General features: G+C 59.0%; 1 protein-coding gene across 5 annotated transcripts; it reads right to left on the bottom strand.

Moving 5' to 3' along the window:
* Positions 1-230: 230 nt before the first annotated feature.
* FGF8 (fibroblast growth factor 8) lies at positions 231-10,748 on the bottom strand. Of its 5 annotated transcripts, none has more exons than XM_083844421.1 (6): positions 9,871-10,748; positions 8,952-9,122; positions 8,791-8,827; positions 6,544-6,691; positions 2,672-2,778; positions 231-1,841 (listed from the first exon to the last, which is right to left on the bottom strand). In XM_083844421.1, the coding sequence occupies exons 2-6, from the start codon at positions 8,981-8,983 to the stop codon at positions 1,554-1,556; spliced, it is 612 nt and encodes a 203-aa protein (XP_083700547.1). In that variant the 5' UTR covers positions 8,984-9,122; positions 9,871-10,748; the 3' UTR covers positions 231-1,553. The 5 variants fall into 5 exon arrangements, with proteins under 5 accessions (XP_083700547.1, XP_083700546.1, XP_083700544.1 ...); XM_083844420.1 differs by having other exon boundaries at positions 6,544-6,724; positions 8,952-9,155; positions 9,871-10,745; XM_083844418.1 differs by having other exon boundaries at positions 6,544-6,724; positions 8,952-9,125; positions 9,871-10,745.
* Positions 10,749-11,195: the final 447 nt, after the last annotated feature.

Below are 11,195 nucleotides of genomic sequence, written 5' to 3'. Positions count from 1 at the left end.
TGCCCCTGTTCAAGCTCCCATGGACCTGTCTGCTCCTTAAACCTGGAATTTCCTACAAGGAAAGCCACGATTCCCATAAAACCCACCTGGGTCCAAGATCTCAGGTATCCTCCTGCTTCCCATACCTGCTCCCTGGGGAAGGAGCTCGCACCAAGCAGCGGCCTCAGCCTGTCCTGCACCTCTCCGTCCCCCCTGTCCCCTCTCCATCCTGCATCTCCAGCCCCAGCCCTCCCGGGAAAGCAGGCAGGCTCCAGTTAGACTAATACAAATTTTTAATGCACATATTAAATAAATATTTCCATCATTTCATATTAAATTTGTACACAACCAAAAACAAAAAAATCCTCAAGGAAACAGAAAACAAACAATCAAAAAAAAAGATTGGATGAAAAGTCACCCCTGGTTCTGGCTCCTATCCAGTGTCTTTGTTTGCCCTCCCCGTTAGGAATAATTGCTTTAACCCTTTGGGGAGAGGCATGGTCCCAGGGCAGCATGTACAGAGCGGGGCTGGCTGGGGATGCTCACTTAAGGGATTTAATGTTTCTAAATAAGAGAACTAGGATTCTGTCAGCACAGAAATTTTTACAGAAAACCTCTCATTTCCCAAGGGAAAAAAAAAAAAAAAGGGTGGCAGTGTTTCTCATCAGAGAGCACACCTGGAAGAGACAGTTGGAAATGGAAGCGTCAACCACAAACCGAGTGTTAAAACAAAACCAGCCTGAAATGGCTCCACAGCAATTTGTAAACTTTTTTAATTAGATGAAAACATCCATCTGATTAAAAAAATAAACGGAAAAAAATGTTCACATTTTCCTCATTAAAAAAAAAAAGATACCACCAGCCTGCTCCACAGCAGCCATCGCCTGCTGCCTCACCGTAGTAGTTCAGGAATAAAAAGGAAAATTATAAAAAATCCAGAGACGCTCTGGGGGGCAAGAGGTACCAGTCGGTCCGGGACTTTCCGTGAGGTGTCCATCACCCCCACCTGCTCCCGAGGACAAAACCAAGCGGTGCTGGGAAGGGGCTGGAATGGACCCGTGGGTCCTCGCCTCCGACACGTCCCCGCCCCATCGTTTTCCGACTTCTCCGTCCTCTCCGTCAAGCATCCACTCAGTTCATTTAGGTAGCACGTTGCTCCCACATTTGGATTTCCTTTTTTTTTTTTGCTTGTTTGCTTTAAATGGTGATTTTTTTCCTCTCCTTTCCCCCTAGAGCTACAAAAAAAAAAATTACAGAACAAAACACGACCCCAAACAGACTAGACCACTGCTAAGCGAAGGGCTCTTCCCCCCCCTTCACCAGTCTCTGAACGTTTCATCTCTTTTCAAGTTGGAGTACAAAAATAGAGCCTCTTTTTTTTTTGCCTTTTTTTTTTTTTGTAAAAACAAAACCGCCCCCCCAAATTATCAACAACTACCTCAGGTAATTTTTTTTTTTTTTTTAAATCCTCCCCCCATCCCCTATTGTGTTTGTTTTTTTAATAACCGCGTAGGAAAAGTCTCTACGGGTTAAGTCCACCAAGCTCTTAAGCAGAGTCCTCAGGGCTTGGCAAGTCAAGGGCCAGCCTTGGAGCTGGAGTTTCTAGTCCTTTTGCTCCTGCGGTTGAAGGGGTAGTTGAGGAACTCGAAGCGCCGGTGGGGCTCGGTGGTCTGGTGGCCCTTGGGGAGCCGCTTCATGAAGTGCACCTCGCGCTGGTGCTGCCGGGTCTTGGAGCCCTTGCGCGGGCGGCCCTTGCGGGTGAAGGCCATGTACCAGCCCTCGTACTTGGCGTTCTGCAGCGCCGTGTAGTTGTTCTCCAGGACGATCTCCGTGAAGACGCAGTCCTTGCCTTTGCCGTTGCTCTGCGCGGGACAGAAGGGGACAAGGGGGGGTTCAGCAAACGGGGCTCCTCGCCACCCCGGCTCGGGTTTTGGTCCTCGTGGGGGGGCTCAAAGCTCATTTCCCACCTCTCCTACAGGTCAGAGCTGGCCCGAGGCTATCCCCAGCGCGATGCCAGCACCAGGCTGCGAGCCCCCGTGCACGGCTTGTCCAATGCTTCAACCCCTTGTGCACACCGGGGGATATTTGCCCGCTGCCATCCTGCCTCCATCCCTGCCACCAGCTGGCTTCCCCTGCCAGCAACGGGGAGCAAACTCTCCATTTCTGTGGCAGTGCAGCCACCCATCCCATCCCGTCCCATCCCACCCAGAACAGTAGGGGCAATGGGGGAGGACAGCACGGGGTCCGTGGGGACAATGCCCACAGATGCTGGTGGCGGCTGGAGGCCAAGCTCCTCCACATCACACACAGCACCAGGACCAGGGAGAGGACCCACATCCCACAGCCCCAAGGCAGGGAAAACCCTCCCAGAGAATCGCTGCCCCACGGGGATTTTTTCCCCCCCCATCCAGACCCCTCCTCCCCAGGGAGGGAGCGCGGCAGCTCGGAGGGAGCGTGACTAAGCAGCCTGCCCCGCAGAGCATCTCGACATTCCCGGCCCTTGTACCATGTAATCGGGGAGAATAGCCCAGCAACCCGCCTATTTGTTCGGGGAGATACAAGGAATGCGCCCCACACGGCACCTGCCCGCCCCTTCCCACCCGCCTGGGCTGCGGGGCGCCTCGTCCCCCCGTCCCCTAAAACCAAGCCCCAGGACACCCCCATCCCTGGGGGTCGGGTGCCAGCCCCCTACCTTGCCGATCAGCTTCCCCTTCTTGTTCATGCAGATGTAGAAACCCGTGGCCGCCCCCTTGATGCGCACGCGGCTCCCGAAGGTGTCGGTCTCCACGATGAGCTTGGCTGGGGAGGAAAGAAATGGGGGGGGTCACAGGGACGGAGAGCCCAGCCATGCCAGCCTCCTGCCCTGCCACAGTGTCCCTGCATGACCTTGGTCACGTCACTTTGTCACCCGGAGCCATGCAGGAGCAGCTCTGCCTTGCCCAGCTCCGCGTGGCTCCGCAGCTCGGGTACCCCAGCGGTGTCCCAGCTGGGATCAGGGCACACGGTGACAGGCAGGGGACAAGCCAGCTGCCCTGCACGGCACGCTGCCAGCTGTCCCCAGCCCACGGGGACATCGCTCTGCGCCTCTCTGCCGGGCCAGGGCTGCAGGAGGAGCAGTGACTTTGCAGCTGGCGGAGGGGGGGCGTGAAGGGTACGGCCATCCTTTTAATGCCTTTCACCTTTGCGCGAGTCGAGAGGGCGTATTGATTTGGTCTCAGTTTTTTTAATGGAGGCATCGATTGACTTCCGAAGGAGCTATGCAAATCGCTGGGTCGATGGGCCGCCTATAAATAGACCTGTCACCTTCCCTCCTGCCTCCGCCCTGGGAACACGAGCCCCGGAGCCCACCCGTCCCTGGGGAAGGGGGAGGATGGGGACGGGGCATCCTTCCCCCAGCCCTGCTGCCACGGCCCCCCAGCCAGCTCCGCTCACAGAGAGACCAGGGGCAAGCCCCAAGTATGACAGCAGCTACCTGCTCACACCTCAGCAGGGCTGTGCTGCGCCGAGCACCAAAGATTTCCCCATGAAAAGCCAGCTGGGACTGTCCCATCTCACCACCAAAGATCTCACCCACATCAGGTCCCGCCGAGCATCAGCACCTGCTCCCATGCACCCAATTCAGCAAGGTAACCCGAGCACAGTTTGCAGGGCCCCTAAGCACGCGGCACCTCACAGGGCCATGGATAAGTGCCTCATTTCTGCTCTCCAGCCTCTGCCCAGGGGCTGTTCAGCTTTGCAGGGCCACTGTGCAGCCCGCTCTCATCCCCACCCCACGGTGCTTGGCTCTCCCAGCGGTGCCCAGCCCCAGAGGGCAGCAGGTGGTTTTGTAGGGAGATGCTTTTGAATGGCAAACGCAGGCTGCGGGCACACAAACGCCAAACCAAACTCCAGGACCAGACACAAACTGCTGCCCTTCTCTCTGCGATGCCCTGATCCTGCCTCCCTCGCATCACGGGTGCTGCTGGGGTCAATGGCACTGAGAGTGGGGACCTCACCCGCGCCATCCTACAGAAAATCCCATCCCCAAACTGCCCTGCACTCTGTTCCGCTCCCCCAGCCAGGCACAGGTTGTGCTCAGAGCAGAGAAATTTGGGAAGAGACAGCCTCAGCCCACACCAGCACAGCTCAGCACCCGGAGGGACCGTCCCCAAACCGGCCAGCGGAGCCACAGCTCCATAAACGAACCGCTGAGACAGGGACCCCGATTTATCCATATTGGGGGAAAAGGGGGGGAAGAATTGATCCGGGAGGCAGTAAAAGGTTTGAGGAGCATTGATTTTTCTCTGCTCTCTCTCTCCGAGAGATAGAAAGAGCGGGGAGGGAGGGACGGAGGAGGAGGAGGAGGGAGGGAGCGGGGAGGCCTCGGCCCCAGCAGGCACAAAACGCGCTCGGGCGATGGATGCGCGCTGCTTCCCTCCCGGCCTCGTCTCAAAGGGCGGCCGTGATTTACGGCCACCGCCTGGGATCGCCGCCCCGCCACAGCCCGGAGGACGAGGACAACCTGCCACCGGCACCCGCACGGCCCCGAGCACGGAGAAAAACCCTACAGACCCGGGGGGATGGCGGCGGCAGGGCTCGCAGCGCCGCGGTCGCAGCCCCGGAGGGACAGCCCGGCCGCCTCCGCTCGGAATGAAAAGAAGTCAATCAAATATCGACAATTAAGACATATAACGGGGAACCGCCGGACTGGATGTGAAGCCGGCTGTAAAAACGTCAGCGTGGGGAAAGGGGTCAGCCGCAAAAATAAATCAACCCCTTCTACACGCCCACCCCAAAAAATTAGAGGAAAAAAAAATAAGAAGAATGAAGGGGCTTGGGGAGGGGGGCTCCTTTCTTCAGAGGTGGGTTTCTGAATAGCATTTTTGGGGAGACCTCCCCCCCCCTTCTGGAGGGGAGCAGAGCTTAACATTTTCAACTCTATTCTTTCGCTTAAGTGACAGATTTATCCCAGTAAAATTATGTTTCATGCTAAAACTTTGAAGGGAAAGTGGCTACGTAAATGCTGAAAAAATGCAGCGAGACACACTTGATCCCCCAACTGGACTGCGAAGAGGAGAAAGTATTCAGGAAATGTTAAAAAAGGTGAAAGTAAGAAGCGTTTTAATAGTTCTTCCAGACATGGGGGCCTCCCTAGAGATTCATATAGAACAATCCTGAACCTCTATTTTAACATTTACAGACTTGCAACTCCTTTAAAATGTTACATCTGAAAAACTGCTTGTTCTCTTTCTGTTTTAGATCAGTCTTCATTTTCCTCCTTCGCTCTTCAAATGCTTAACCTTTTTTTATTACGTTTTAATAGAGTTTTTCGAGCCACCGCTAGTCCCCTCCTCCTGGCCTTATTTAAACCTGGTCGTTATTTCGGTATGCACGAGCTGCCTCTCAAAGCCCAGGCATTACAGATCTGAAACAAGACAAGGGTTTTGGGTTTTGTTTTTTTTTTTTTTTTCCTCATCCTTTTGCTTGGGAAATTAGCTAATGCCCTTTCAATCCAGGGCTGCTCTAGAGTGGGAATAATTCGTTTGGAAGACGAACGCTGTACGGGGGAGCCCGAGCTTTGCTCAAACTGTGAAAAGTTCAGTGTGAAATTTGCAGCCAGAGCAAAAGGGAAAAAAAAATAGAGAAGGGGAAGGAAGAAAAGTACTTCTACTAATCTCCCCAAGCAAGAAAGGGAAATTGCTGCTAATACCAAAGAACAACAGTTGTGATTCCTGCCTACAGTGCCCGCAAACGCAGGCACCTCCTGCCTGCAGAGGGTCCAGGATCAGGTCCACGGCCCCTGGGCTGCCCCCATAGAGCACAGCCGGGGCCACGGCAGCATGGGGACACCACTACTGACCTGTGCAGTGTTTGGCCATCCCCGTGTGTCACTGGCACACGCAGTCAAAGCATTTCGCCTTTGGGACCAGTCCCTCTTCCCCAGGGTGCCAGAGCTTTTGGGTATGGGGTGCCAGGGCTGGCACAGTGGCAGAGGGGACAGGCGCAGCTCAGGCTCTGGAAATCGCAGAGCCCCCCGCTTTGCCTTCTCCTCACCAGCAGCCAACTGCCTCGCTGACCCTGCGCTCGGGATTTGCTTTGGAAGGGGAGGCACGGGGGGGTCACGTCGGGAAAACTCCACTTGGCAGCTCTAATTCAGGGCAGGTTTCTGGAGAAGCAGTTCACCTTTTTCTTTTTTTCCTGCCCCCTCCCTCTTTTCTCCTTTTAACTTTTCTTTCTTTTTCCAAACGGAAGTCTCGGAGACTCCCAGCCCCGTGCTGAAACATCTTTTGCAGCTCAGCAAGCGGCACCCCGAGCTCTCCGAGTCAGGTGCGCGGCACAACTGAGCAGGCAGAAGCAAGCGGAGCCCATCCTGCCAGCTCCGCTCCCCTCCCTCGGCACGGGGAACGTGCCCTCACCTCGAGTCCTGCGGCCGCTGAGCACTGACCCCTGTGTTTTCCCTCCACGAGCCCCCGCAAGCCGAATGATTTTAATGATTTCTGGCTAACGAACAGGTCGGAAATCATCAATTGCCACGCTGCGCTGCGGACACCTCCCCGGCTGCCCGCCCCCACCGCGCGTCCTTACCGTGCACGTCCCCATCCTCTGCCATCGCATTGATTTTCTTGTTGTCCAAGATCTGCACATGCTTCCCGCTGGTCCTGCTGTACAGCTGGTAGGTACGGACGAGCCGCCGGCTCAGCTGATCTGTCACCAGGCTCTGCTCCCTCACATGCTGTGTAAAATTAGGTGGGGACTGAACAGTTACCTTTAGGAAATTAAAAAATATACGACACACCATTATAATCTCTACTCCTCAGAGGGGCGAATGGGCTGAGCAAAGATTGCTCGCGGCTGCCCGCCGGGCTTCGTGGAGGCAGGATGGCAGCGGTGCCTCCTGCGCCAGCAAAGGAGAAGCAGCGGGACACAGCGGGACACGGTGACCCTACAGAGCCAGGACCCCTCCAGCCGTGCCCTAAGAGGTGCAGGTGACTCGGGAACATGATGGGGCTTGGCAACCCCAAAGGCCTCCCCGGGACGCAGGGGGTCCCAGCTGGCACCGGGGTCCCTGAGATGAGCATCAAGGCTGGGTGCTGGAGGGGTCCCGGGGGAAATGTGCAGGATGGGCACTGGACCATGCCCCCGGGGGACCGACAGATCCCCACACCTTCATCACCTCCACAGGAGCACCCGGCACACGTACCCCGGCTGCTGCCCCAGCTCTTTCAACAACTGCCTTTCTTCCGGGTGCCGGGCTCTTTATTTGCTCCCAAGCGCCTCATTCACTGAGCTCTTTAAACACAAAACCCGCGGGTAAGGCAGAGAGCTACAAGGTGCAAGGAAACCGTGCCCCAGCCTGAGCATTTGGTGGCATGAGACCCCCGGGACCCTGACGTGCTGCCCGTGCCGGCGCATCGCTGTCCCCAGCCCCGGCACGCCGAGCCCGTCCCCTCCAGAGCCACCAGCCCTGCTGCTGCTGCTGCTGCTCCCGGGCTTTAAATGATTTTCAGGAGCAGCCAAACCCGCTCCCCCCCTCAGCTCCTGGCTCCGAGCTTGCACAGGAGTCCTTTCCCCCCTCGTCTCAAATCCCTCTTTTAAGTCTGGAAAGTTTCGCTGCTCCCTGACATTTATAAAGATGTATTCTGAGCAAATGTTGGGAGATGGCTCCTTTCAACATCAGAAGGCAGGGACTACCCCCCGCCACCCCCACGTCAAATGGGAAGATTTCCTCCCGTCTTCAACAACAACAGAAAAACCCAATAAAAGCAGAAGCCGCCGCTCTCCCCGAGCTGCCTTTATATAGATATCTCCCCTTGACAATGTCAGCTCTCTCCCTCTGCTGCTGTGTGTGCATGTGTGTTTCCTATAGACGGCGTTTGGATAATGCAGCGGGATTCTCTCCCGGCTCTGATGAGGGTACCATGTGGAGGAGAGGTCATTAGCCATGCCGCTATTTGGTCTCCATCTCATACTCCAAAATATTACAGCTATGTTTTTACACAAACTCCCAGCGCCTGGTTCCCTTTGCCTTTGGGCTGGAAACTCGATTTTTTTTCCCCCCACCTCCCCGAGCTTCCAGCAAAATAAAAAGAGGAGCTTAAAGAGCGTTTCCAAAAAGCTCCTGCACCTGTGATGTGTGGGGAAGGGGGGGGCTTCGCCCCAGTTTGGGGGCGCACCGCTCCCAGCGATGCGCCCACTGCTACGCGGGTGTTGCACAAGCTCTGCCCGGGCTGTTTAATCTGCTCGTGACACTTCTGTCTCTGGCGATACAAACCAGCGATGCTACAGTCTGACAATTTTAAGCTGGATCAAAACCTACGCTTTTTAGTAAGGAAACAGCTTTTTTTTTTTTTTCTCCCCCCCTTCTTTTTAATTCCGCTTTACTTTTTTTTAGGTGAAGCGGCGTAGGAAAACAACCCCAGACAAGAGGAAAGGGGGATCCACGGTGCGATGTAGAGGAAGGGAAGGGGAAAACCCGGCACCCAAAGCTACTTAAAAATAACAGCGCGCGACCCCTTGAGCCCCGGGGTGCTCCCTGCCTGGCAGCTCGCCCCTCCTGCCCCTCGTTTCGCAGCCTGGGGGGCTCCCCCCTCGGGCAGCCGCCCGGCCTCGGCTTTTTACAGCCGGGCGACTTTTGTCTCCGGGGTTTTAAAGTGTTCCTCCTCCAGCCCTCCCTCTCCCTCCTTCCTTCCTTCCCTCCCTCCTCCCTCCCTCCCGAGCCCGGGGCGCTGCGCGGCGGCCTCGGGGCACCCCCGGACCCCCGGGATGGAGGCGGGGGGGGGACACACATACACACACACACGAAACAAAGCCGGCGGCGAAGCGGGCGCTTACCTGGGCTTGCAGGCAGAGGACGAACAAGTGCATTAACCTGGAGGGGGGGGGGGGGGACGGGGACGGACAGAAAGCAGGAGAGAGGTGTGAGCCGGGGGGCTGCGGGTCCCGGGGAGGGGGTGGGGGGGACAGGAGGGAGGCTGGAGGCTGCCGGTACTCACACGTAGCTGAAGAGCGAGGAGCAGGGGTCCATCGCGGAGCCGGTGCGGGGCCGGGAGCCCGGGACCCGGCGGCGGGGAGCGCCCGTTTTGGGGCGGGGGGACCCGGGGGGGGGCCAAGGGGGGCGCGGCGCTGCCTCGGCTCCTCGCCTCCTCTCGCCCTGCCGGCGCGTCCTCCTCGCCCGGAGGAAAGGAGGGCACAAGCGGCTACAGAGGGGAAAAGCCCACCCGTCCGCCCTCCCAGCCCCCGGGGGCTCACGGCCGGCGGCCCCCCCCCCCTCCTTCCCCGACCCCACCGAGGGGAGTCCCCCCCCCCCCGCCCCCCGTCCCGTCCCGCTCCCGGCCCCGCTGCCGCCCCGGGAGGCGGCCCCGAGGTCCCGGGGGGGGCGGGCACGGAGCTCCCGGGGGGCGGCCCCCGGGGGGGGCGGCAGCCGCAGGGGGACCCCCCCCCGGCGGTACCTGCCGAGGTGGGGGGGCTCCGGGCTGCTCGGAGCCGGCGCTACGGGAGCAGCCGCCTGCGGGCTGCGGTCCCCGCGCCGTGCCTCAGTTTCCCCATCTGTAAAATGGGGGCTTAAGGGCTGGTGGTGGTGGAGGGGGGGGGGGAAGATGGAAGCCCGGAGGGTTTTCCCCGCTGGGGACACCACCGCTCCGCAGCTCCTTGTGGATTGGGGCCGAGCGGGCGAGCCCTCTCGCTGGACGTGCCAGACATTAAAAGGATTACCGGGGCGGAGGGAGGGAGGGAAGGAGGGGAGGGAGGGGACGGACGGGACCGAGGGGAGGGGGGGGGGGTCGGATGGAGGTGGGGAGGGATTGAGGAGTGGGGGGGCAGGAGTTTCGAGAGGCTGAGCAAATAACGCAGCCGGGGGTAGCGGAGCAGCGGGACCCCCCCCCTCCTCCCCGAGCATCCCCCCGGGGCTCTTACCTGCTGCGGGCACCGGACAACCCTCGGGCCGGCGGAGGGGTGGGGGGGGGGTCACGGGGGGCCGGGGCTCAGCCCCACAGCCCGGGCAGGGCCTCCGAGGGCTGCATTGTGTCGCCGAGCCCCGGCGGCAGCTCCCGGCCCCGCCACCTGTAGCGCACCGGGGCGGGGGCTGCGGCGGGCGGGCGGCCCCCGGGGCCGGGTACCTGGCCGGGGGTCGTCGGTGGAGCGAGCGGCGCCGCCTTCGCTCGGGGCTGAGTGACAGCCGCTAATTTGCCGGCCGGGCCCCGCTGCCGGTCCCCGAGCTCCCCGCTCCTTCCTTTATCTTATCAGAGCCCATAATTACAATTGCTATTTTGTTTCCTCGAATCAGCAATCAGCGCTATCTGCCGCCGCTGGGAAGGCAGCTCCCGGCAGCCGGCCTCTGAGTGACAGCGCTCACACACACACACACACACACGCACACACACACACGCTTGTGCACAGCCCCCTGCACGCGTGTGCGCACTCCCCGCACCCACTCGTGTCCATGCACACGCACGGCCCCTGCACGCGCGCACCCCCAGCCCTCCACGCACCCCTCGACGCACACGCAGCCTTTCCACCCGCGCTCGGCGTGGACCCACGCGGCCCTTTGCACGCCCCCCCTTTGCACACTCCTCCCCCAGATGCCCCGCACACGTAGGCACTCTCCCACCACACTCACAAAACGCTTTTCTCTCTCTCGTGCACGCTGACATCCAGCTTGTGGGTTTCCCCTTGCGTGGGCACCCCAACCCCATGTGCACCCACACCACAACCCACCACACACTCGGTGTTTCACCCCAAAATGCTGCCTACAGCCATCCTAGTGGGTGTCCCTGGGGGGCCAGGTGCCTGGGGCTCACCCGCTTTTGCCCAGCACCCTACAGCCAGGCAGGGGGCACTGAGGGCAGGCAGGGGAACCTGGACGTTGCCCCATCCCTGGGCTGGCCCCACAGAGCTGACAAAAAAAAAAAATCCCTGCATCAGTATCGTCAGACCTAGCAGTGTGCAGGGGTACAGAGCTGGTAGCCACCTCGTTCTGCCCCAAATTTCCCATAGAACCAGCCTCTTGCGCATTTAATTCCCTGTTTCTTGGTGCAAAAGATAAAAAAAGTCTTGGGCAGAGCCTGCGTTTACCTGGCAGACTTCAGGAGCACCACCAGCACAGGCAGGATCGGTACTGAAAATGGTCGGTGAAGCAGAAGAGGGCTTCCACAGGCTCAGCTCACCAGTCCAGCAGGCATTTGGGAGAAAAGCCATCAAACCAATGTGCTGAGGTGCGGGTGAGGCAGCTCCCGTGCCGA

Source organism: Anser anser (assembly GCF_964211835.1).
Source record: "Anser anser genome assembly, chromosome: 7".
NCBI classification, from domain to species: Eukaryota; Metazoa; Chordata; class Aves; order Anseriformes; family Anatidae; genus Anser; species Anser anser.
This window is presented reverse-complemented; position numbering and strand designations above follow the sequence as displayed.